This window comes from Chelonoidis abingdonii, chromosome 15 (genome assembly GCF_003597395.2).
Source record: "Chelonoidis abingdonii isolate Lonesome George chromosome 15, CheloAbing_2.0, whole genome shotgun sequence".
In the NCBI taxonomy this organism is placed as follows: domain Eukaryota; kingdom Metazoa; phylum Chordata; order Testudines; family Testudinidae; genus Chelonoidis; species Chelonoidis abingdonii.
The window spans coordinates 51600615-51624074 of NC_133783.1; the positions used below are offsets into that span (position 1 = coordinate 51600615).

A 23460-nucleotide genomic window follows, 5' to 3' on the forward strand; every position below is an offset into this window, starting at 1 on the left:
ATCTCTGCATTAAGTTGACAATACACAGGGCTATTACTTAAAAGAAAAATATGAATAATCAACCTTATTCAAAAAGAGATACAATTTAAACATTCCAGCAAACTACACACATGTAAATACAAAACAAAACATATAAAAGCCTATTGTTTTGCTACCTTTGTACTCACAACTTTGAAACTGAAGATTAGAAGCTTGAAGATAGAAAAAAGCCCCTCATAGCTGAGAGACAGACAAAAGACACAGACCCCAAAAATTCCCTCCCTGACTTTGAAAACTCCGGTTTCCTGATTGGTCCTCTGGTCAGGTGTTTGGTTCTCTTTGTTAACCCTTTACAGGTGAAAGAAACATTAACCCTTAGCTATCTATTTATGACAGGCCCCACCCCTGCTCACTCCATCCCCCCTGACTCCATTGCTTGCTCTCCCTCACTTGCTCATTTTCACTGGGCTGGGGCAGGAGGTTGGGGTGCAGGAGGGGGTGTGGGCTCCAGCTGGGGGTGCAGGCTTTGGGTTGGGGCTGGGGATGAGGGGTTTGGAGTGTAGGAGGAGCCTGGGAGGTGGAGACAAGGGCTCCAGGTTGTGGGAGGGGGCTGTAGGAGAGGATATAGGGTCTGGGCTGGGGGTGTGGGCACTTGGGTGGGGCCAGAAATGAGGGGTTCATGGTGTGGGCAGCGGGCTCTGGGTTGGGGCAGGGAGTTTGGGTGCAGGGGGGGCTCTATCTCCATCTGGGGCTGTGGGCTTTGGAGTGGGGCCAGAGATGAGGGGCTTGGGGTGCAAGAGGGGGCTCTAGGCTGGGACCAAGGGGTGTGGAATGCAGGAGGGGGTTCTGAGCTGGGGCAGAGGGTTGGGTTGCAGGAGGGGGTTTGGAGTGTGGGCTGTGGGAGGGATTTGGGTGCAGGTGGGGGCTCAAGGCTGGGGCAGGGGATTGGGGCACGGGGCAGGGTGTGAGCGCCGGGTGGCACTTACCTTGGGTAGCTTCCTGGAAGCGTCGACATCTCCCTCTTGCTCCGAGATGCAATGGCTCTGCCCACAGGTGCCGGCCCTGCAGCACCCATTGACCATGGTTCCCGATGAATGGGATCTGCGGAGCTGGAGTTTGGGGCAGGGGCAGCATGCGGTGCCCACGTGGCCATCCCTACACCTAGAAGCCAAGGGACATGTCGTTGCTTCTGAGGAGCCACGTGGAGCCAGGTAGGGAGCTAGCCGGCCCTGCGCCAACCGGATTTTTAACGGCCCAGTCAGTGTGCTGATGGGAGTTGCCAGGGTCCTTTTTTGACCTGGTGTTCCAGTCGAAAACCAGACACCTAGCAACCCTAAGCCAGGGCCAAGCAGGGTGGTGAGGGAGAAGAGTGGAAATGGTGAGGTAGGAGGCTGAGACTGGCATATGTAGCCAAGAGTGGGAAGTGGAGATTTGGATGAGGACAGGGTAGCGGTAGGCAGGCTTAGAGGGGAACGTGCAGAAGGGTCTGTAACTGCTTGAGCACACTCCTCTCAGAACCTGGAATAGAACCCAGGATTCCAGAGTCTCTGTATTCCATTTCTGTCAACAAATAGCTAAAAACTCACTTTCAAGGTGTCTCACCCCCCTGCCAGTGCAGGCCTACACAGAAGGTGACAGCCTACTATTGCTGTCAGTTACTCTCTTAGTTCAAGTGGAAGAGGTTTGTGGTGTAGACCTAAAGATTCTAACTCTGCCGATGAACCGTGTGGGAATCAATATGCTTCCACATGGTAGAATTTCTGTTTCAGTTTGCTTTGTGTTTTTTAAATCTAGAAAATGACATACCAAAGATACATTAAAGAAATGTAAATTTGCAAAGTCTAGCACTCAGAAGTAAGGAAATGCCAGAATAAATGTTGCTGGTGTATCCTTATATAGGCCATCCTGTGCATCTTAGCAACCTTAACATTTCCAGTGTTGTTTTTTGTATGTAATATAATATTTTATTTTATGCTTACCATACTAGAAGATTCTTGTTGACTTGGTCTGCCTATATAACTTCTTTTCTGATTTGTGATCATACATGCACAGTACACTTAACTAGGTTATTTGTTTTCTTTGGAGACTGACACTGTAACAATTGTCATTCAGTGGTATGTCTTGCAAGCTGTCTCAGAGGAATAGAGTAGGTTGCATTAACAGCTTATATGGCTTATGACTCCTGTTTTACTTAGTCTGTGTGTAAGTTTAGCTGGCTTGTTTTTTCATGTGACATATCCTCAAACATCCTTAAAGATCAAATATTACTTTCACTGACATTGTTTGAAATATTGTAGAGTATGTTTTTCTTTTATTTCACACAAGAATTTTTTGTATACAATACTTGTACTCTGTTAATTTCTAAGATCTCGGTGTATTTCAAACTTCACGATCAAGTAAGCTGGAAACTGAATTTTTCTGTATGCTGACATAAGTGTGTGTTTCCATGTAGGAAATATCTTATTGTATGAGATACTAATAAAATATTTAGAGTAAGGTTAAATGAATGAAACAGCTAATAGTGACATGGGTTTCATTCCTGCAAGGTCGAGCCCTCAAGATTCCTATTGACTCTGTTGGATGCCTCTTGCAGGATTGACCGCTTAGAATTAGGGTTGTACATGTTTGTGTATGTCAACACATAATGCTTTCCTTTATTATAACTTCATATTGTCTGAGTACGTTTTACCGTGTATGTTCTATATGGTGTCTGTCTGGCATTAGCGGAGAGTAACTTGCATTAGTGCATCTAAAGATTGTAAGAAAAATAGGATAATATTTTTGAGGTATTAGGTAATGAAAGACTGCATTATTATGCATATTTAAAAGGGGACAGAATTAAAGTTACTACCATTTTGTATACAATACAATACAAATACTATTGTATTTTCTGTCTTCTGAGCGTTCAGATGTGCTAGAGGCTTTATAAATTAGAGAGAGGCTCCCTCCTGCTGGAGAATTAAGAGCATGTCAGATCATGGGGGCTGATCCCAATTTGAGGTAGCTCTGAAATCAGTGAAACCACGCTGATTTACACCAGCTGAGGATCTGACTCTACTAAGGGAACCTTCAGTCCATAGTGATCTTGGCTATGATGGTAAATGGTACTAGCACAAGTGTTACCACTCACACATGAAAGTGAATTTATAACCATCTCCCCTAATCCCTATACACACCTAATTGTCAATAAAGACTTTTTTAACCCAGAAAACTGCAAACTGGGGAGAAAGAGTCTGAACATTAAAATGGGGATTTTTCATCTATTCAAAATCAGCTGAATGGAGTTTGCTCAAACAGAAAATATTACACCTGTAGGCTGGGATTAAGCATGAAAATTTTTGCCCTAAAAGGTGAACATTTCAAAAAGTTATATAAAAGGGTGATATAGAGAGCACTACTAGAGCTCTTTTTGTGTAATACGCATAGGTGTGTCTGTCTACTGTTAACTGTAAAGCAAATTCATCATCGCAGACTTCTGCTTTTATTACATTGTTCCAGTGTAAAATCCACTTTTAGCATTTGTGTAATAAATTAATATCAAATAATGATCTACTGTTAGCACACCCAGTTCCAGGGAAAACGTATCCTTAACCTCATTATCCGTAAAACAGTGACCACTACAGTTATATTTTTGTCTTTTGCTTTAGTTGTTTGCTAAAGTTCAGCCTAGTAGAACCTCGCTAATACACGTTTCTGGGGGATCCATTGTGAACAATTGAATTTTGGGACCAAGTGAACATGGTATCAGTGTGTAGGCACAAAATGTACTTTGTTCAATCATTTTGATAATTTGTGACTTGAATATTTTAAGTAATAGAGTTGGGGGAGGTATTTTCAGCAGGGTGGTGGTGGGCCAGCATATCTGCACTCTTCTGGTGGCCTCATGGTATTTTTGCAGACTTGAACCAAAGCAGTCATGTGTTCCTGAGTCTGCAAATAGCTAGCCAGGAACAATAGGCATCGTTCTGATCTCACTGATTTTTACACTAATTTAAGTCCATTAGCTAATCCTTATTTATATTAGTATAACTGAAATCAGAATGACACTAACTATAAGAAGTGTGATATATCCCTATTATACATAAAAACAATATGTGAGGTGGTTATTCTGAAAGTTAATGTTTACAATATAGACCATGTACAGTGATAAGATGTTACACTGCTGAGTCTTTCGTTCAGCTATTCTAGAATTTTATGGGAGTAGTTTGGGTAGAGCGTCACCACTTTCTCCCTCTTCTGTCGACGGTTGTTCATAATGTGGCGCTTTACTGGGAAGAGAGCACCAGTTTCTTTGTGCAGACTAGTGATGTTCTACTATACTCTAATTCGCATTTGGTATGATCAGGATAAAATAGCACAGGGCTGGGAGCCAACAACTCCTCAAGGGCTCAGGTACCACAATGATGGCTATAGTAGAAGAACCTTAATAGACTAGAATAAAATCCTGGCTCTGCCACTGACTAACTGAGGTTTTGGGCAAATCACTTCACCATTCTGTTTCTGTTCTCCATCTACAATCTATTCTCTGCCTGCCTGTCATTAATATCTGTACAGGACTTTAAACAAAGTATATGGTACTATTATTAATTGTCATGAGTTTACCCAATAAATTGTTGAATTATAAGAAGGTGATTATCAGTCACATGTGGAATTTTAGAGTTAAGTGAATCTTCTAGACGTCTGATCCTGGCTAACTTGAGTTAGGGATTCCACTGACCTTTGTTTGGTATCTGAGTGCATACAGTGTGGACTTTATACTTGATGCTTAAAAAACAAAAACCTGCATGAAGGCGCGACAAGAAAGAGGTTGTTGCATCTTTCATCGGATACTTTTTAAGTGCCACCCTCGTTCTACTCTAACCAAGTATCTGATTCACAGCATAGATCCACTTTTTAAAACTTTTGTGAAGTCACTTCTAAAGAAAGCTTGTACTGTTGAGCTACTTTAGGGAAGAGATTTATTAAGAACGCTTCATCTAAAGATTCCATCAAAGGGGCCTACATGTCTCCTCTGGAGGCTGTCATCCATATAATGTTAATAGAGTTCTTAATATGAAACAAGGTTCTTCTGAGTCCATGTCAGGTGTATTAAAACAGGGAAAAGGGGGCAACTTCTTAATGACAATGAAAGATCATGGCCTGACAGTTTTTGATTGATTGATTTTTTTGTGTATGCGGCTAATAAAACAGTAGGATGGAACGCAGTAGGAATTCCAGGCTTAAAACTAGTTTGTGTATCCAGTCATTTTAAGTCCTAAGTACCTAGTTTGCATTATCCTTAAACAGGGCTTTGGAGCTGTGCTCGTGCTCCTGCTCCGGTCCAGCTCCAGGCAAAAACTTGCAGCTCCACTGCTCCGCAGCTGCTCCTGATTCTGCTCCAAAGCCTTGTCCTTAAATATACCTAGAAACCGTTAGCATTTTCCAAACAGCTAGACCGACTAAGACAACAAGAACCTTTATTTTCACATCTGTGGCTGGGGTCTACTGAGATTACAAACCTCTTATTTCATGGTCATAAAGCAAACCCAGAAATTTCTTATAAAGAGAATATTAGCTAGTTTTTAAATTAATTTTTAAATTCCCCAAGAGAGAACTTAATTTTATTGCTCTGTTTTCTCTGTGTGTATATTTTTCCCATATAGTTTCCTTATCTGTCAGATCTGCAGATATCTGGTGAGTTTGCATGTGATTTGTGGTCACATTTTCAGTGCTTTTGTTGTGCTTTTCTCCTTGAAAGCTCTGGGTGGCTCTGTACAGACACTGTGGTTTTGGGGTTGCCACAGTTTGCAGCCAAGCAAAGGTGTGGGGGTGAGAACCTCTGTTAGGAAATGGAGTTAGATTCATTGTTCTAGTAGCCCAGAGCATTCGTTTTTGCCACACGCTCTCATCAGCCGCTCCTGTAAATGGCTGACAAAGAGCGTGTCTACATTGAAGTTGGCAGGTGTGAATGCAGTGTGTGTACGCATACCTGAACTAGCTTTGGGCGAGCTAGCTTGCTAAAAATAGCAGTGTAGCCACAGTGGCACAGGCTAGTTGTCAGAGTATGTAACCTGTGCAGGATTGTACTTGGATGGCTAGCCCATGTCGCTGCCTGAACTATTGTGGCTACTAGTTTTTAATGGGTTAGCAAGATCAGTGCTAGCTTGTGTTTGTGCACACATGCTGCAGTGGCACCTCCTGCTTGCAGTGTCGACATAGCTTAAGCTACTTTTAAGGAAACCAGCATCCTTGAATTACATTTTGCAGTTGATATGATCAGTCAACTCTTACTAATTCTAGTTAGCTAATCTGCAGACACACAGAGGCAAGATGCTCCAGTCGCTAGGGCACTGGCCTAGAACTTGAGACCTGGGTTCAGTTCCTTGCTCTGCCACAGACTTCCTGTGTGACTTTGGGCAAGTCTCTGTGCCTCAGTTACCCATCTGTAAATTGCAATAATAGCACTTCCCTACCTCACTGGAACATTATAAAGATAGATACATTAAAAAGAATTGACAAGTGCTTAGATAAGACAGTAATGGGGGCAGAGGGTATATATAAATACCTTAGATAGAAAAACACTCTTGCAGACTGCCAACAAGTTTACCATTTTGGGCTTGTTTACAAGAGAGAGTTGCATCAGTTTAACTTAAATTGGTTTTTAAACCAGTTTAGTTAACTGGTGCAAAAAGCTGTTTGGACACTCTTATTTTGTTTTAAAGACCATTCCTAATTGACTTAGGCAAACCGAAATAAATCTGGTTTAAACAGAAATAAGTGTTCGAATATCCTTTTGCCCCGAATCAACTGTATCAGTTTAAAAATATCACCTTAAATTAAACCAGTGCCAGATACTGAGTGGTTAAGTGGGGTAAGGTGGGAACAATGGCCAGAATAATCAGATACTCTGGTTTCTGTGTTTAATGATGCGTCCCCCTCGAGAGTTACATCATATTTCTTGTTGTATTCCTTAATTTATTTCCATGAGGTGTCCACAGTATCTCAAAATACAGATAAATTGCACATGGTCCCTGTCTTAAAGACCAAAATATGTAATGTCACATATGACACAATGAAAGGATAACAAAACTGTGGGGTGGGAATAGGTCAAAGGAGACAGTGGTCATTGCATTGAGGTTAAGCCACTATTCAGCAAAGTTGTGTGCACAGCAGGTTGAGCAAACAAATGTTGTTTATAAATAGATGTATAAATCAAAGGCTTTTTACAATAAAATGGAAGCTGGAATTTCTAGTTCTCCAGTAATGTACTACATTAATGATTGGGATGGAAGGATGGGCTCTCTCTTGAGACTCTGAAGACCAGGTTCCATGCCCACCCTCTTCACTGACTTCCTGTGTGACCCTGGGCAACTCACTAAGGGTCAGCTTTTTAAGGGTATACGTGTCCAACTCCCAATTTAAATCAGTGGAAGTTAGGCTCTCTCTGACTCCATTCCCCATCTGTGAAATGTGGCTAAAAGAACTTCCCTACCTCACAGTAGTGTTGTGAAGATAAATACATTAAAGATTGTGAGGTACTCAGAGATTACAGTAATGGGAGCCATAAACGGATCTTAGATAGGATTATTCATGAGACACCAGCACTGAAACAATATCTGATCCGTAATCTGTTCTAATTTGGATTTAAAATCATGAATGCCTGTCACTGTGATTCTGTCTAACTCCTTGTTGGTTGAAAAAGTTGATTGATTTTTTAGGACACATCTTCTTCTGCAGTTCTCTGGCCTGTGTAACATGGGAGGTTAGATTTCAGGGGTGGCCAATCTGAGCCTGAAAAGGAGCCAGAATTTACCAATGTACATTGCCAAAAAGTCACAGTAATACATCAGCAGCCCCCATCAACTTTCCCCCTTCCCTCCCCCCGCTGCTCCCAGAGCCTCCTGCCCACCGGCAACGCCTCCCCCTCTCTCCCTGCACCTCCTGATCAGCTGTTTTGTGGCGTGCAGGAGGCTGTGGCGGGTGGAGGGGAGGAGCGAGGGCACTGCAGGCTCAGAGGAGGGGGTGGGAAGGGGTAGAATGGGGGCAGGGCCTGCGGCGGGGGCAGGGCCTGCGGCAGAGCCAGGGGTTGAGCAGTCAGCACTCCCTGGCACATTGGAAGGTTGGCGCCTGTAACTCCAGCTTCAGAGTTTTTGCGTGTACAAGGAGCCTTATATTAACTTCTGAAGCATCGCATGTGGCTCAGGAGCCACAGGCTGGCTACCCATGGATTAGATAATAGCTTTAAAATGAGTGAATATGAAAGTCAATGGGATTTCTGTGCATGGAGCAGCTATGGAATCGGGCTATGAGTGTATTACTAAAATATGTTAATATTGTTTTTAATTCTTTTTTGTAGCTGTTGGTGAATATGAAGATCTTAGAGCAGCAAACAACAAAAAGAAAGAGGAGGTTTGTACTCTGCAGTATGTTTCCTTAACACCTAATGTACTAGATATTGGAAGTCTTTGTTTGTCCACTGACTTCAGCTGAGTCAAAGTATATCAAGGGGAATTTTGTTGTCTGTTGTAGCAGCTGAAGGCTAACTGTACGCTAGAGGTGAAGATTAACATACAGCGATGTGTATGATTGTTGTGAGACAAACATGTGCCTCAAGGATGTATCAAGATCCTTCTTGGCCTTATGCCTCCAGTACCTGTATTGTAAATTTTTAAATCCCAACGATCACACAGCCAAGCCTTGTCTACATTAGAAAATTATGTAAGTTTTTAACGGTGGGTGCAGCAGCACCCAGTGTAAAAGTAGTTTAAATATGAATGTAGACCAAGTAAATCATTCAAAAGTATCTCAGGAAGACTTGCTTCTCCCAGGTCTGAATCTCATTTGTCAGAATCGTTTATGAAATGCGTATTATTTAAAAAAAATAAAATCTAAAAATATAGTGTGAATGTAGGAATGCAATTAAAAAAAAAAAGCCTTTGAAATCAGTCACCCCTCCAGATTTTTAATTCATTTTAATAGAATTAGAGATTATAGATGAGCCTGATCTTATAGCCTTGATGAAGGTGAAACTCCCCTGGACTTCATATGGACAAAGAATTGCAGGGTTGGACTTCTTAAAGTAAGAAGTAAAGCAATGGAGGTCTCAGAATCATTGGAAATCCCCAGGTGACTAAGGGATTTAGCCACGTTACTTCCACTGAAATCAGTTAAGAGTTCTGCGGCGTTTCAGTGGAAATTGTTAGTTGCTAAATCACCTAGTTGGTTTCGAAATCTCAGCCACTGACTCTCGGAGTGCACCAAGTTTGCTGCTCAGGCTTTGAAGCTTATCTTCCCTAGACTTCAGAGCCTTGAGCTCCAGCCCAAGTCACAGCTATTTTTAGAGTGTTAGGGCAAACCCCACTACCCAAAATGTGTCGACCCGGGCTGGGAGGCTCCTTACTTGGCCTGTGTAGACCAACCCCACAGTGGGCTAACAGGGCCTGACTAATCACTGTGGGGTCTGGAGACCACGACCCCTTACCCTTGCTGCGCATGCTCCCGGTGGACGGGACAGATAAAAGGAGGCAGCCCAGCTCAATCTGGGCTGGCTGAGGAGGGACGTGTGCTTCATGCTTCTGCGGAGATGCCTGTGACTCTCCATGTGGTGTGAAATCGTCAACCTGGGCTACATGTGGATGAACAGCCGCCTGTGGGGTGGGGGGCCTGATTAGTTAAAATGAAGTGGAGTGTGGTGGTGTTTTTGCCATTCAGTAAATGTACCATGTAAATGAGGAAGTAGTTTTATTGTGGATATCTGCAATAAAAGAAAATGTGGGAAGTAGCTGCGGGGGGTTGGGGGGAAGAGTGTGGGCAAACAGTGAAAGTTCTCCCTCTTCTTTGTGTGTGTTTTAGTTTTCCAGTCCACGTTGGCAGTTAATGCACATGGGATAGATTTTACTTCTTGGAAGAAAGTTGCTCGATAGACATTCCTGATCTCACTCTTTGAAATATGTTTCAACCATATTGCAAATATGGTGCAAAATGTTAATGGAGAGACTAGTAAAGGAAACTCAAAACTGGTTTCCCCACTAAAATTTAGCAATGTCTGTAGCTCTTTGACTCTCTTTTGCCCTCTATTGTCCTGAATGCATTTCTCTTCTCCCTCTCTTGCCTATCCTTACAGGCCCCCCCAACAAAATCAGTCTCTCTTCCCTAGCTAGTTTTTCTAATTTTTCCATTCTGTTCCTTCTTTTGCTCCCAACTTACCTCTCCCACACCAACCCCTCCTCCAACCCTGGTATCATAGTGATTCATCCTACAGTCTAGGAGAACTGGTCATATCTGCCTTCATAGAGCTTCCAACAGGACTGATCAACATTTTTTTGTCAAAGCTTTCCTCCTTTCCTTCCCCCCAATAAAATGAATTTTTTTTGCAAATAAATATAATTGTTCAGAATTCCCCCAAAATTAAAAATTAATTTGGTTTTTGATAACTTTTTTTTGCCTAGCTCTAGTGCTGAGCATTGTGGTCCTGATTCTGCAAAACACCAGAACACATTTAATTTTATTTTAACGAGGCTGCTTATATGCTTAAAGTTATGCATGTGCTTATGTTCTTTGCAAGATAAAGGTCAAAATGCTCCGGACTTTGCCACATCAAGCTCTTAGCGAGAATGGGAGAAAGCAGGGTCCAGTGCAGGGGTTCTCAAGCTTTTTCTTTCTGAGGCTCTTCCTCCAACATGCTATAAAAACTCCACAGCCCACCTATGGCACAATAACTGGTTTTCTGCAGATAAAAGCCAGCCCCTGTGTTAGAGGGTAGCAAGCAGGGCAATTGCCAGGGGCCCCACACCACAGGGGCTGCTGCAAAGCTACATTGCTCAGGCTTCAGCCCCGTGTGGTGGGACTCAGGGCCCTGGGCTTTGGCCCCATGCAGTGGGGTTTTGGCTTTCTGCCTGGGCCCCAGCTAGTCTAATGCTGGCTCTGCTTGGAGGCCCTCCTGAAACCTGCTCACTGCTCCCCAGGGGGCCCTGGAGCCCTGGTCGAGAACTACTGGTCCAGTGGACCGAGCATAGAACTTGAAGTCAGGAGTTCTGATTGCTGTTCTTTGCTGTGCCAGTCTCTCACTGTGACCTTGAGAAAGTTGCTTCACCCCTCTGCATCTCTGCCCATTTGTAGAATGGAGATAATGACAGATAACTACTTTGCTTTGAGACCTACGTGTGGAAAGCACTATATAAAAGGTAGGTAGTAGTGTATGTGCTTCTACCACAGTTTATTGGCCATTTTCTCTAAATGAAGATGTACGTTTTTTGTGCATATGGGAGATGCCGTGCTAGATATTTTTATTTCTTGGAAAAAGGAGTTTAGTCTATATTAGAAATTCAGGCGGAGTTCATCACACAACAAACAGCTATGTTCAAAGTAACCTGAAAAGAAAAGGAAAACTAGATCTGTGCCCTTTGTATATCTTTAAAGAAGGCCTGAAAGTTTTTTTATTTTATGTTAAGGTTCTTTGCTGCTTGGTTTGAATATTGGAAATTAAGGTCTTGTCTATCCTGTTTTCCCCTGGAAGATTCTATTAAGAACTAGATCATGATGTCGGAGACACCAGGGAAAACCTCACTGCGAGAGGAAGTGGTTTTAAATCAGGCTACTTAAAACACTTTTTGGCTAACATTTTAAAACTCAAGCACCCCAGTAATAGGAGAAAAGATATCTTGGTAAAAAATTCCACAATTCCCCCTCTCCCATCCTGTTAAGGTGTGACGAAGTACACAATCAACATTGAGATCTCCAGTGAGTTATCCAGCAAAATAAGACTGACATTCCTAATATTCAAATAATCCGTCCCCCCCTTTCTTCCTGAAAAAAATTCCTTTCCAGCCTGGTTTACACCTCTTAATGGAGTAAAAAAGGCACAGCCCCAATTATTTTCCTTTGTAGGTCACCTTTTTATTTAAAAAAACAAAAACAGAATAGAACTAAAGATGTCAAGGTAATTTAACAGTCAGCCTAACCCCCGCTCCATAGATACTTAATATGCAGCACTGAAGCATTCAAAGTCAGGGATTGAATAAATATTTATGAATACTTGCTATAGATAATCACACAGGAACTACTTTTGTGCATCAGCATGGGCAGTGTTTTGTCACCCTGCCAGTGGAAAAGGGAATGAGACAGATACCTTTCAAGAAACAGTATACGTAATACAGTATCTCTGATACGGTTTGGTATTGTTAATTTCCCTTTCCTTGTGTGGCTTTCACAGAGCAGGGATTGCTAATTTGGAGTACTTTAAATTTTAATAAAACCTTTATAAAAAAAAAAAGGAGGGGAAACTGTATGTTTTCGTTGTGTTTGCTGTATATATGCAGTTTCTTTGAGACCAAATGGGACATGGTACTGTAGTGGGAAAAGGAAAGTAATTACTTGGCTGTTTGAAAATGAATCTCCTATTAACGCTCCTCTGTCTAGAAACAAAGAAGAAGGATCCATATGTTGATGGCAGGCCTCTTTCTCTTTATGTTGAATGTAGCAAATGCCATGTGATTTCTTCTTGGACAATACTTAATTTTTAATTTGATATTTTCACTAAAATTGTAACATTTTAAAGTTCTTCATAAAATGACCATGTCAAGAAAAAAGGAATTTCTGGCTAAGCAGTGAAAGTGGCTTATTTCACTGTACGATGACTAAGTAAACTTTGATGCATCCGGACATCTAGGGTAAATAATCTCCCATGATTATTTAAGTGAGTTAAAATGTATTAAGCCATTCTGTCTAATACTTGGCTCAGAAAGACTGTTCTCTTACTTTAAGTGAAAAATAAGTTGTCTTTTCTCAACTAGGGCTTGATCTTGCACCATTGCAGTTAATGGGAGCTTTGCCATTGATGTCAGTGGATACAGGATCAGACCCATAGCTAGATAACTGAGCCAATTCCAAGGATCTAGGGGTGAAATTCTGGCTTCATTCAAATCAATGCAAAATTCCTACTGACATCAGTGTTGCTCAGATTTCACCCTAGGGCTCCAGACTTTCAGTGTGGTTTGCCTAGTGTGCTCAAGTGTCCCTGCAGAGTCTCATTTAAGTCAGTGGAGCTCGACGTGGGTGCAGGCAACCACTTAAACTGGTCACATTGCGGGATCAGAGCGTAGAATAGGCAATGATGGTTTTTGTGCTATGCTGACCCAAGATGCAGGTCAATTTTGAAGTCTTCCATCCCTCTCCCAACATGTCCAATATTGTAGTGCATGGATATCTTCAGTATTCATGTATTTCCTCTTGTAGCTGACTTCTTACATTAGAAATGATCTTTTCTTTAAAAATGGAATGCTGGCTGGCAGATTCCATGGCTACCAGCTAGGAGTACTGAAATTTCAAAAAACAGAAGGTTTTTGACCTTCCATGGCTCTCGACTTGCAGGCAGCTAGAGGATCTGCTAATTGCTACTGAAGAATTGCTTAGTAACTTGAATAACCAGAAGGCAGAAATCTAACCTTTAGCATCAGCTAGTTGCCAAGTCTCTCGAGCATGATCCTTACATGTACCAGCTCTTGAAAGATCAAGTCCTGGAGAGAAATTAATATAAAACTACTTCAGTAAACTGAACTAAAAAGATCTAGTTCTTAAAAATAGCAACAGATTTCTGTTTGCTTGCTAAGAAATTCAGATTGAGTTGTTAAGTGACATAATAATCTGCTGCATTACTTAATAAAAAACCCAAGTAAAGACATTATAAATATTACACCACTGACGACATAAATACAGCTGTCTTAAATTCATATTTTGTCACAGCAAAGAAGCCTTACCTCTGACCCATGGATGTTGGTGATTTCTTACGTACCCATTTTTGATTTTGATATCTAAACATTTTTCTTTTAAAGACTACTGCTAAATGGGAATTGTTAGTTAATACTGACAGCAGAGGGTTTGGTAAAGTACTTACAATTACTGTTTCACAAGAAAGTTTTATATATTTAAAATCAATGACACACTTTTTTCAAATTAATGGTTATGTTATGTACATGTGTTCTTGCATTTGATGCAGATCAGTGTGATTATTGATGTGAATATAAGTTATATACTTTTAAAGTTTCTCTTTCAACAGGATTATTTATTGTGTGTTATATTTTGCTAACGCTGGAGAAAGAATAGTAGTTTTGGGAGCAACTGGCAGTTCTAGATTTGATGTCCTTAACTATTCATTTTCTTCTTTTAAATGCAAGGTTGATTGGTTTGTTTAAATTGTGATAAGCAACTGCATTGTTATCACTTATCAATATTGTTTCTTGAGCTGAAAGTGTTGTTTTCTGAGATGTCCATGTTTATTTGCAACTTTCATTTCTATTTTTTGTATAAGTAAAAGAAGACCCTTTTTTATTTCTTCTCATTGTAAGAAATGGGATGGACTGATCTTCATAGCAAGTTCAGTGGACTTTGAGTAGGGGTGGGATCGAGATGGAGGGTCTACCTGTGTAGATCTGATTGCACGGTTGAAGTCAGTGTGCTCGCTGCTGCCCTCACTGAAATCAATGGCAAAACCCCCTGCCTTTGTCTTGAGGCATAACAACAGCAAATGAAATTGTGTGAGAAAATTATGGCTTAGAATAGAAATTGTTTGGAAAGTTAGGAGCCAAGCCTGTAGGCCCTAATCCTGCGAACACACATGAATAACTATGCATGTGAGTAATCACGTTGCCTTCAGTGGGACTGCTCATGTGCACAAGTGTTTGCCTTAGTCATGTAATTAATCCTTATTCACGTGAGTAGTCTTAAAGAGGCTTCAGTGGGGACTGCTTGTGCAGACAACCCATGTGAGTAAAGATCTGGAGGGCTGAGTCATTCACTTTTCTTGTTATATTATCTTAACAAAATGTTTTACTAGGAGATTTGGAGAGTGTTTTATCTAGTGGTTAGGGCCAGGGATAGCACTGGGTTTTCTGGGTCCTATTCTTGACAGGCAGTGATTCAGTGCGACCCTGGGCAAGTCACCAAGGATCCAAAGCAATGCCCATTGAACTTGCTGGAAAAACTCCCATTGATTTCATTGGGCTTCAGATCAGGCCCTTAATCTCTTTGTATATTTACAACTCCAGTAATAATGCTTACCCACTTCCCTGGATGTTGTGAGGGTGAAAGCTTGTGATGCGCTTTGAGATTCTTGGATGGGGTGTGGTGGATCAGTACACCATGTCATTGCTCTCCAGTATTAAGCATTGGCTGGCAGTGGATCACACAGAATCTCTTTTCAAGATAGCAGTGCTCTCCAGTGGCAAGTGAAACAACAATTTTAAGTGCGTAATTTTTATATCTTATTTTGCACTGCTCCACCTCCCTTGTGCAGGTCTCTCTCCTGGCAGTGAGGTAAGACAGAGGCTTCCCGCTGGGAAAACTGAGAGGGAGGAGAGGAAGCAACAAGACCTTAGTTTAATTCCTAGTAAATGGAAACTGAGGTGTCACTCTGCTTTCCCCTCCCTTCCTTTCTTTTTTGGGGAAAAGATTCAGTCATTATGTTAAAAAGACGGAAGGTACTGAGACAGCGCTTCATTCAGCCTTTTCCTTCTGGCTGTTTCTCCCTCTTTAGCTGCTTGGAGCTGGTTGTATCCCTCCCCCCAGCAGTTACAGTAAGAAGCTCCCAATCTCATCCAGCTCCCTGCCAATCACTACAGCTTTCTTTCTCCATCCCCTTCCTGCCTTCACTACCTTCCTCAGCAGCAGCCAACCCTGCCGCAACAGGTGTCTGATCCTCTCCCCACTTTGCAGCTACTCACACTCCCTTCACCTCACATGTTGAGATAGGCCCGGGGTCTTCAAACTGGGGGTTGGGACCCCTCAGGGGGTCGCAAGGTTATTACATGGGGGGCTGCGAGCTGTCAGCCTCCACTCCAAATCCTGTTTTGCCTCCAGCATTTATAATGATGTTAAAGATATTAAAAAGTATTTTTAATGTATTGGGGGAGTGGGGGTCACACTCAGAGGCTTGCTGTGTGAAAGGGGTCACCGGTACAAAAGTCTGAGAACCCCTGAGATAGGCAGTCACTTGCTCAGTGCAGCTTCTCTTCCTCATGTTTTCCATAGGATGCCACCAAAGTGGCTTCTGCAGCTTCTGCCGAGGCCTGGCTTCCAGCTGCGGTGGAGACATCCTCTGTGGCACCTCCTTCTGCTGAAGAGCAGGTCCTGTCTGAGGTCCTGATCCAAAACCCATTGGAGTCAATGGAAAGATTCCAGTTGACTTTGACTGACTTTGGATCAGGCCTTTGTTGCTGTGGGCCCCTCTCCTCGTTGTCTGGAAGTGGGGCCCCTAGTGGGCAAACTGAAAATAGAAACATAAATATATTGATCTTTTTCTTTTAAAAATCAAAAACTGTTTAACCTGTCATGAACTTCTGAAATGTTGAAAGTATAATCTGGAAATATAGTTACACTGTAAGGACACTGATCTGGTGGATCCTCTCCATCTCTAGTTATTGTGGTCCTGTATAGCTATATGTGAGAGAGAATGTACTTAACACTGGGCATTAGAGGGAAAAGATGGGTGAGTGATATTTTTATTGGACCGACTTCTGTTGGTGAGAGAAATAAGCTTTTGATCTTACACAGAGCTCTTTTTCAGGCCCGGGAATAAGAAGAGCTCTGTGTAAGCTCGAAAATTTGTCTCTCTCTTCAGTAGAAATTGGTCCAATAAAAAATATTACGCACCCACCTTGTGTCTCTAATATGCTGGGACCAAGACAGCTACAAGAACACTGCCTACTTACTTTGAGCATGTAAGGTATGTTATGTGGAAAAATCTCATGACATTCTATTTTTCTGTAATGGTGTCATTCTTCGTCATAAAGTCATGTGCTTTCCATGATTTGGATGATCACTTACAATATGTGTCACGTGAGCTATACTCATTATTTCTTGGAATTGTGTCTATTATATGGAGTTGTGAAAGCTGTAGAGGCAAGTTACCAATTAAGTGTTCATTTTATTCTTCTCCTTTGAAAAAGCCTTTCCATCATAAGAATGACGCTAAGAACACTGACATCTCTTCTGCTCTAATACTGTCGCAACCCCTATTTCTACACAAACCCCACAAAGACACCCCCCCGACACCAATCGTAAACACAGTTTTGATCCCAAAAAGGGAGAGGTGCCAGAGACTTCATGTAGTGCACTACGGACTTCACCGTTGCGGTTGAGTTTACACGGAAGGCACCCAGCTATTGTGGTGATGGGCAGCAGTATAAACCTCCAAGATAAAGTTATTCTATATATATTTGTATAGAAATGTAGGACACTGTGCCAAAAAGCGGTAGGCATCTTTGATAAATATAATGTATATCTCCCATACCATTAATGTTACTTCTGTTATTGTAAAATGTAGGATAGAATTTACTAACATCTGGACCAGTCAATGTGACACTTCTAAAATAACTGCAGACTAGCTGTGCTTGTTTCAGTAACAGTACACTAGTAACAAAACTGATTGAACTCCAGAGGTTTTTTTGACAGCTGTTATTTGAAACATCTTGGACTACAACTTTTAAATACAAATGTTCCACAGATCTCAGGGGACTGAGGGCAAAAAGATGATTGCTATATAGGTTCATATACGTTATCTCTCCTTACCCTATTCCCTATGGCTTTACATGAATATTGTACAGATTATTAATTATATGACCATGTTCACAGCTTTACTTGAATTCTTATTTTCTCTTCCCTGGTACAGTGCGACAAAATTAAACAAGAGCGTGATGAGGCAGTCAAAAAACTTGAAGAGTTTCAAAAAAGTAAGTAGGCATTTGAATGGGAATATTAACACTCAGAGTAAGAGCTCAAAAGATAGTAGCCAAATTCTGCTCTGTCTCCTCAGCTGAGTTATTCTGGAATTATACACATGTAAACTGAATAGCTATTATACCCTTGTAAATTGAGTAGCTGGAGTTTTTTGGTGGGAAGGGAGTCAAGCTGCTAAAAGAAAAGAAATTATCGATGTCCCTTGGTAATTTTTATAGCAAGTCATATATTATTCTGTGAAAAATGTCAAGATCAGTTTTACACTTTTATGGTAATGGTTCTATTGACACTGTGTGGTGTCTGGAAGTAACAAAGCACAGCTAATGGGAGTGTAAGTATCCTAGTGGAATAGCTTCTCCTAAGGGACCATTACAATGGGATTTTGGTCTGTTATGTCTGGTTTGTGTCAATGCATGTTGACCATTTAGAAATACAGGACTTGGAAAGCACAGACAGAAATATACAGTGTGAGACTAAGTTAATTTAAATTTTATTTGGTAATTGTTCACAAATACAATTATAGAAAATGAACCTAAAAAATGGTAACTTTTACTGTCCTTAAATGATCTTGTTTAATTGCTCCATAAGGCAAGGATATTCATAAATAAGAAATCTAATTCCTGTGGAAAAAAACACAGCCTCTTTGGGTTTTTGTTATGATACTGTGAATACCAGAATGTGACAAAAATATCAAGTAGTTAAGGCTTAAAATCGAGAGTAATATTTGATATAAAATTTTATAGGTTTCCTTTATCTACCTTTCACATTTTTAAAGAACATACCTTGTAAACATAGTGATAAAATGCCAGGAATATTAGGATTTTAAGGCAATAATAGAGTCCATTATTTAAATGACAATATAAAAGGCAATTATATTGATGAAGAGCTACACCGGCTTTGTGTCTGTGAATAAACTTGGCCTGTACTCAGCTTCTATTTGTTCTTCTGGCATAAACACATATTGTGTGTGATTCCAGTTTAATGGGGCCCCGTTTGTATGCCAAGCAGCTGCATTTTAGGCCCTATTGCGTGATTTCATAGCTCTCTGAAAATTGGTTCTATTCAGCACAAGAGATAGAAGGTGGTGGTGGGGGGGAAAGCTTCAACACACAATCATTTCTTTTCAATTGGAGCCAGCAAGGTTGATGACAACATGACCATTGTGTTATAATGATAAGACCACTAAGGATCTGTACCTCTCATCAAGGCTTTCACACAACAGCAGATACAATTTAATTCACTGCTCTGTCAGCAGTGCTGATACCATTATGCCGTCTGTCTCCACAGTTATAATCACTGTCCTCCGAGAAATGCAGTTGAAATGATCTTGAGCAGTCAAAGAAACTCTCAATTAAAGCTGCCACTTCCAATGTGTCAGATTGTGTCTTATGCACTTGGTACAATTTTCACTTCCAATCCTGTTTATTTACAATGTCTACCAGTAATTATGCTTAACGTGTCATTTAGTGAGGGTGCCCCTGCCAAGGAGATTGTTGGGTGCTGCCGTACCATTGAGTGGGAGTTTCTCGCAGTCAATGCCATCAGCAGCTTTTAGTCCCTGATGGGATGCAGTAGTAATGTTGATAATGCAAGTATCGTGCTCATCAAGTCATAATTAGATGCCACTCAAATGTGCCACTTGTAATAACAGTGTTGATTCATGTTTTCTCGGTGACTGCAACTACTAATTAGTTAAGTGGTTTTTGGCTGGCCTGCATTTGCTGCAGATTATTATTACCCCTGAAAAAACGTCAAGGTTAGAGATGTTTCTGGCCACTTAGTGCTGCTTTATGAATTTTAATATTAACATAATAAGAACTTTGGGCAGATTTAGGAAGTAATATATTTTTTTAATTTAATTTGGAAAGAATTTTTTTCCTGAGTGTAATCATAATTGCAGGTTAATTAAGCTTAAGTGAACCAAGAGTAATCTTTAGTTGTTCTATGTGACCTGGTCCTGGTTTCCTAACTTTAACTAGTTCTGCATGCAGGATTTGAGACAAGGTCCTTTCCCTCTTGGTGGATATATCCAGTATAATATATCCATCCACCCTCAATTTCTGAGTTTATGATGCAGCAACAACAACAAAAGGAAAAGAACCAATAGTCAATTTCTGAAGTTTTCCTCTTTAAAATATATTCCCCCACATCCTCCAGTGAAGGGCAGCAGCTTAAGCAAGCATAACTGGCCACAGAAAGATCACCCGAGCACAGGAGATTTCACGATGATTGAGGAACTCCCATGTTCCTCTTCTCTCTACTGCCAGTTTTAGAGGATGTGGTCTGAGGATAGATAGAGGTTGTTGGCCAGGATTCCTCAATATTTTGCAAATATCCAGCTGTTCTTTTGGTCTTTTCAGGCTGTTTGTGGCCAGCAGAAATTAGAGCAGACAGACAAAGGGCTACTTTAAGGCTTTATCTGCACTGGAAACTGAATGACAAACTTTTGTCGTTCAGGGATGTGGAAAAAGAACACTCCCCCGAATGACAGAAGTTTTGCAGTCGAAAAGCATGGGTGTGAACAGCGCTTTGTCTGCAGGAATGCTCTCCTGCTTGCTGCTCCTTGGGAATGGAAGCTTTTTGTCAGAAGGAGAGCTCTCTCCTGCCGACAGACAGCGACTACACTGCGTGCCTTTTAGCGGCACAGCTGTAGTAGCACAGCTGCATTGTTAAAAGGTTCATAGTGTGGACAAAGCCTTATTTATGCTGGAGGACTAACGCTGCACATAAGTGGTCCCAGAATCAGGGAATGTCAAGGTGAGTGTTTTAGGTCACTTTGGCCCAACTTGCATGGCCTGCCTTCCACCTGTAGGCAAAGACTTGCCCCATAGTCTCCAAGTTATTTTTAACTTCAAAACATAAAATTTTCTTGTGTTATTGACTAAATAGCATTAGCAAAAGTACGTTTGTAAAATAATAGTAAAACTTCTCAACTGACAGCACTTTGCTATCTTCCTAAACTATTTCATCTGTGTTGTGCCCATCTGTGTGGTGTCTGGGCACAGGTAGTATCTAGTAGTGCCCATTTTTTTTAATATCTTTGTCTAATGAACTACATAGTCTGAAAATATTTTTCCAGTCACAATTCTCAAGCTTGTTTTGGGGGAATAAATATATCTATTTCTTTAGTGTATGAAGCTGTTAAGTTTTAACTCTGTATCTTCCTGGTGATAAATAATGCAAATGAATTTTTCAGTTTTTCTGTCTTCAAGCTAAATTCTGCTGTCCTTACTGATGTTGTGTAGTATCATAGTCTGTGAATAGTCCTATTTCCATATTTAAAGTCTTGATTCTGCAATTGACTTCATGCAAGGAAAGCAATCTGCCACCACAGAGTCAGCTGCAGAATCAGGGCCCCAGGACACTGAGGGTGTCAGAATCTAGCCCTCAGAGTAAAGATGGTGCAGTGGTTAAGATGCTAACCTGAGGACTTGAGAGACCCAGATTCAATTCCCTGCTCTGCCACAGACTTCCTGTGTGACTTTGGGCAAGTCACTTAGAGGGGGAGCTTTTCCAAGCCATAAATGGTGTCTGATGCTTAACACTCACTGAAAGTCAATGTGAGATAGGCACCTAACTGCCATCTGTACTTTGAAAATCCCGCTTTAGTCCCTCTGTGCCTCAGTTTCCCCTCTGTAAAATGGGGATAATAGTACTTCCCTATTTTATGGGGGTTTGAGGAGAAATACATTTAAATATTGTGAGGTGCTCAGATACCAAATCACCTATTTCACAATCACTCTGACATGATCTCAAAAATTCTAATGTGGATATTTCCGTTGTGTGTTACTATCTGATCATTACTGTGTCTTATTTAGGCCCCAGTCCCATAAAAGGATCCATGTGAGTGTTGGGGTCTGCCTATGTGTATTGTAGCAGGACTGGGAGCACAGGTTGTAAAGTCTTTAGTTTATGTTAGTACAGGGCCAGGCACAGAGAGAAATCGAGCCATAAATAATAATTAAAATACAAAAGCTTTTGTTATGGCATTGTTCCAATTGCCCAGTTTAAATTACAAATAAAGTCAGGAAATGCCCAAGTTAAAGTTTCAAGAGCAGTATTAACTAAGCTGTGTGGCATGCCCATTCTGTGGCTTTTATAATACAGCATTCAGCCAACAACAGAATTGTACATTATGCCTGGAATGGTCTCAGTGAAGTCAGTGAGCCCACTTGTGAAGTAAGGTACTGCTCCATGTGAGTGCCCTGTGTTCTGAAGGAACTCACACTTCGGAGCAGAGACTCTCTCTCCCTTCCACTCCCCCACCCCTTCTTTTCTTTGTTTAGCTCCTAGCATGATGGGGTTCTGGTCCAACTAGAGCTCCTGTGTGCTACTACAATTCAATTAATAAATGATGATTATTGTCAAAATTGTCCCTTCTGGCCTTAGAAACCTATCAATTTATGACTTGCTTTTAGCTATCTGAAACTTCTGTAATTATAATTTTGCTAGCATGGTTAATAATATTCTGATTGTTGCTTACAAAGTATATCTCTCATTCTGTTTTCATAACCTTTCCTCTCTACTTGCATTCGTATGGGCTGTGCTTTTCTGATTTGCAAAACCATTTAAAAAGTTATTGATGTGGAAGACAGTATAGTCATAATCATGGGATGAGTGTGTCAGTTACAGTAAAAAATTAGTCAGCTTTTTCAGCTTTGTAATAAACACATTTTCCCATTTTCTAGTTTCTCACATGGTTATCGAGGAAGTAAATTGTATGCAGAACCACCTTGAAATCGAAAAGACCTGCCGTGAAAGTGCTGAAGCTTTGGCTTCTAAGGTGAGAACAATTAATACAATTGTTCAGTTATATCTGTATTCTGATTTCATGATCTTATTCTGAATGAAGGGTGTTGGGGGTGTGTGTGTGTGTCCCTGTAAGCACAGCAGATGCCTGTTTGCCTTCTTTGAGATATGAAATAGCTTTAAGATAGTAAAAGCTATAGTTCATACGTGAAACACTGTAAAATGTATTTGTTGTTTTGATGGAAGGTGCCCTCCTTTTAGAAGTGTCTGTTTAGTTATGCTTTTGGAACATTAAGCAAGATACCAGTAATTCATGGAGCATTACTTTTTATAGTCCATTTTATATGTGTTTGGGCTAAATGGTAAACAAGTTTAAAACTATCCCACATGTGACATAAAGGAATAATGAACGTCTCACTATCTGAATCAAATGAAAAAGTCGGCCAAAGCATTACATTTCAGGTGATTGTTCATGAAAGCTAACCGAGGTTAGGCAAAAGGTGACCTCCAGTGCTCTGTTGATTGCATCTAGTCTGATGAATTTACCAAGTGTGTAATTTTCTATATTCCATCTCATCAGAAGTACATTATTATTAAAGAATGTTTTTATCTCTGTGTTATGTATTTTTGGTTGTGCAAAATGTATCTGAGCCACTTCATCAGAAAATGGATTACAGCAATTTTGAACCAAATTTCATTAGCAATGCCAGCTGTTTTTTTTTGCCTGCCCAGAGTACTACTTCGGAGGTGGCAGAAATCACACCAACAAGAAATCTCTTTAATTTAGATGCATTAGCAATGTACTTTCCAGAGGTGTTTACTTAATTGTTTGCATAATGACAAGATATTAGAATTCATAAGGTAGTCAATCAGCATATAACTAAGAAAAGTAATTTATGTAAGTAACTTTCCTCTCCTCTGTTCATTATTTGTAACATACATAGTAATACACATGGGTGGTTAAAAGGCTTGCACTGTCCAGTAGGGCTGATGTGCTTGTTAGTATGTGCTAATTAAAACATG

The 23460-nt window shown here is 40.9% G+C and overlaps 1 protein-coding gene across 1 annotated transcript in view; it reads left to right on the forward strand.

Moving 5' to 3' along the window:
- SHTN1 (shootin 1) overlaps positions 1–23460 on the forward strand; it is a 92145-nt gene that overhangs the window by 5484 nt on the left and 63201 nt on the right. Inside the window, exons 2-4 of the mRNA XM_032780795.2 lie at positions 8315–8367; positions 17621–17681; positions 22377–22471. Coding sequence (XP_032636686.1) covers positions 8315–8367; positions 17621–17681; positions 22377–22471 — 209 coding nt within the window. The remainder of the gene's footprint in view (positions 1–8314; positions 8368–17620; positions 17682–22376; positions 22472–23460) is intronic.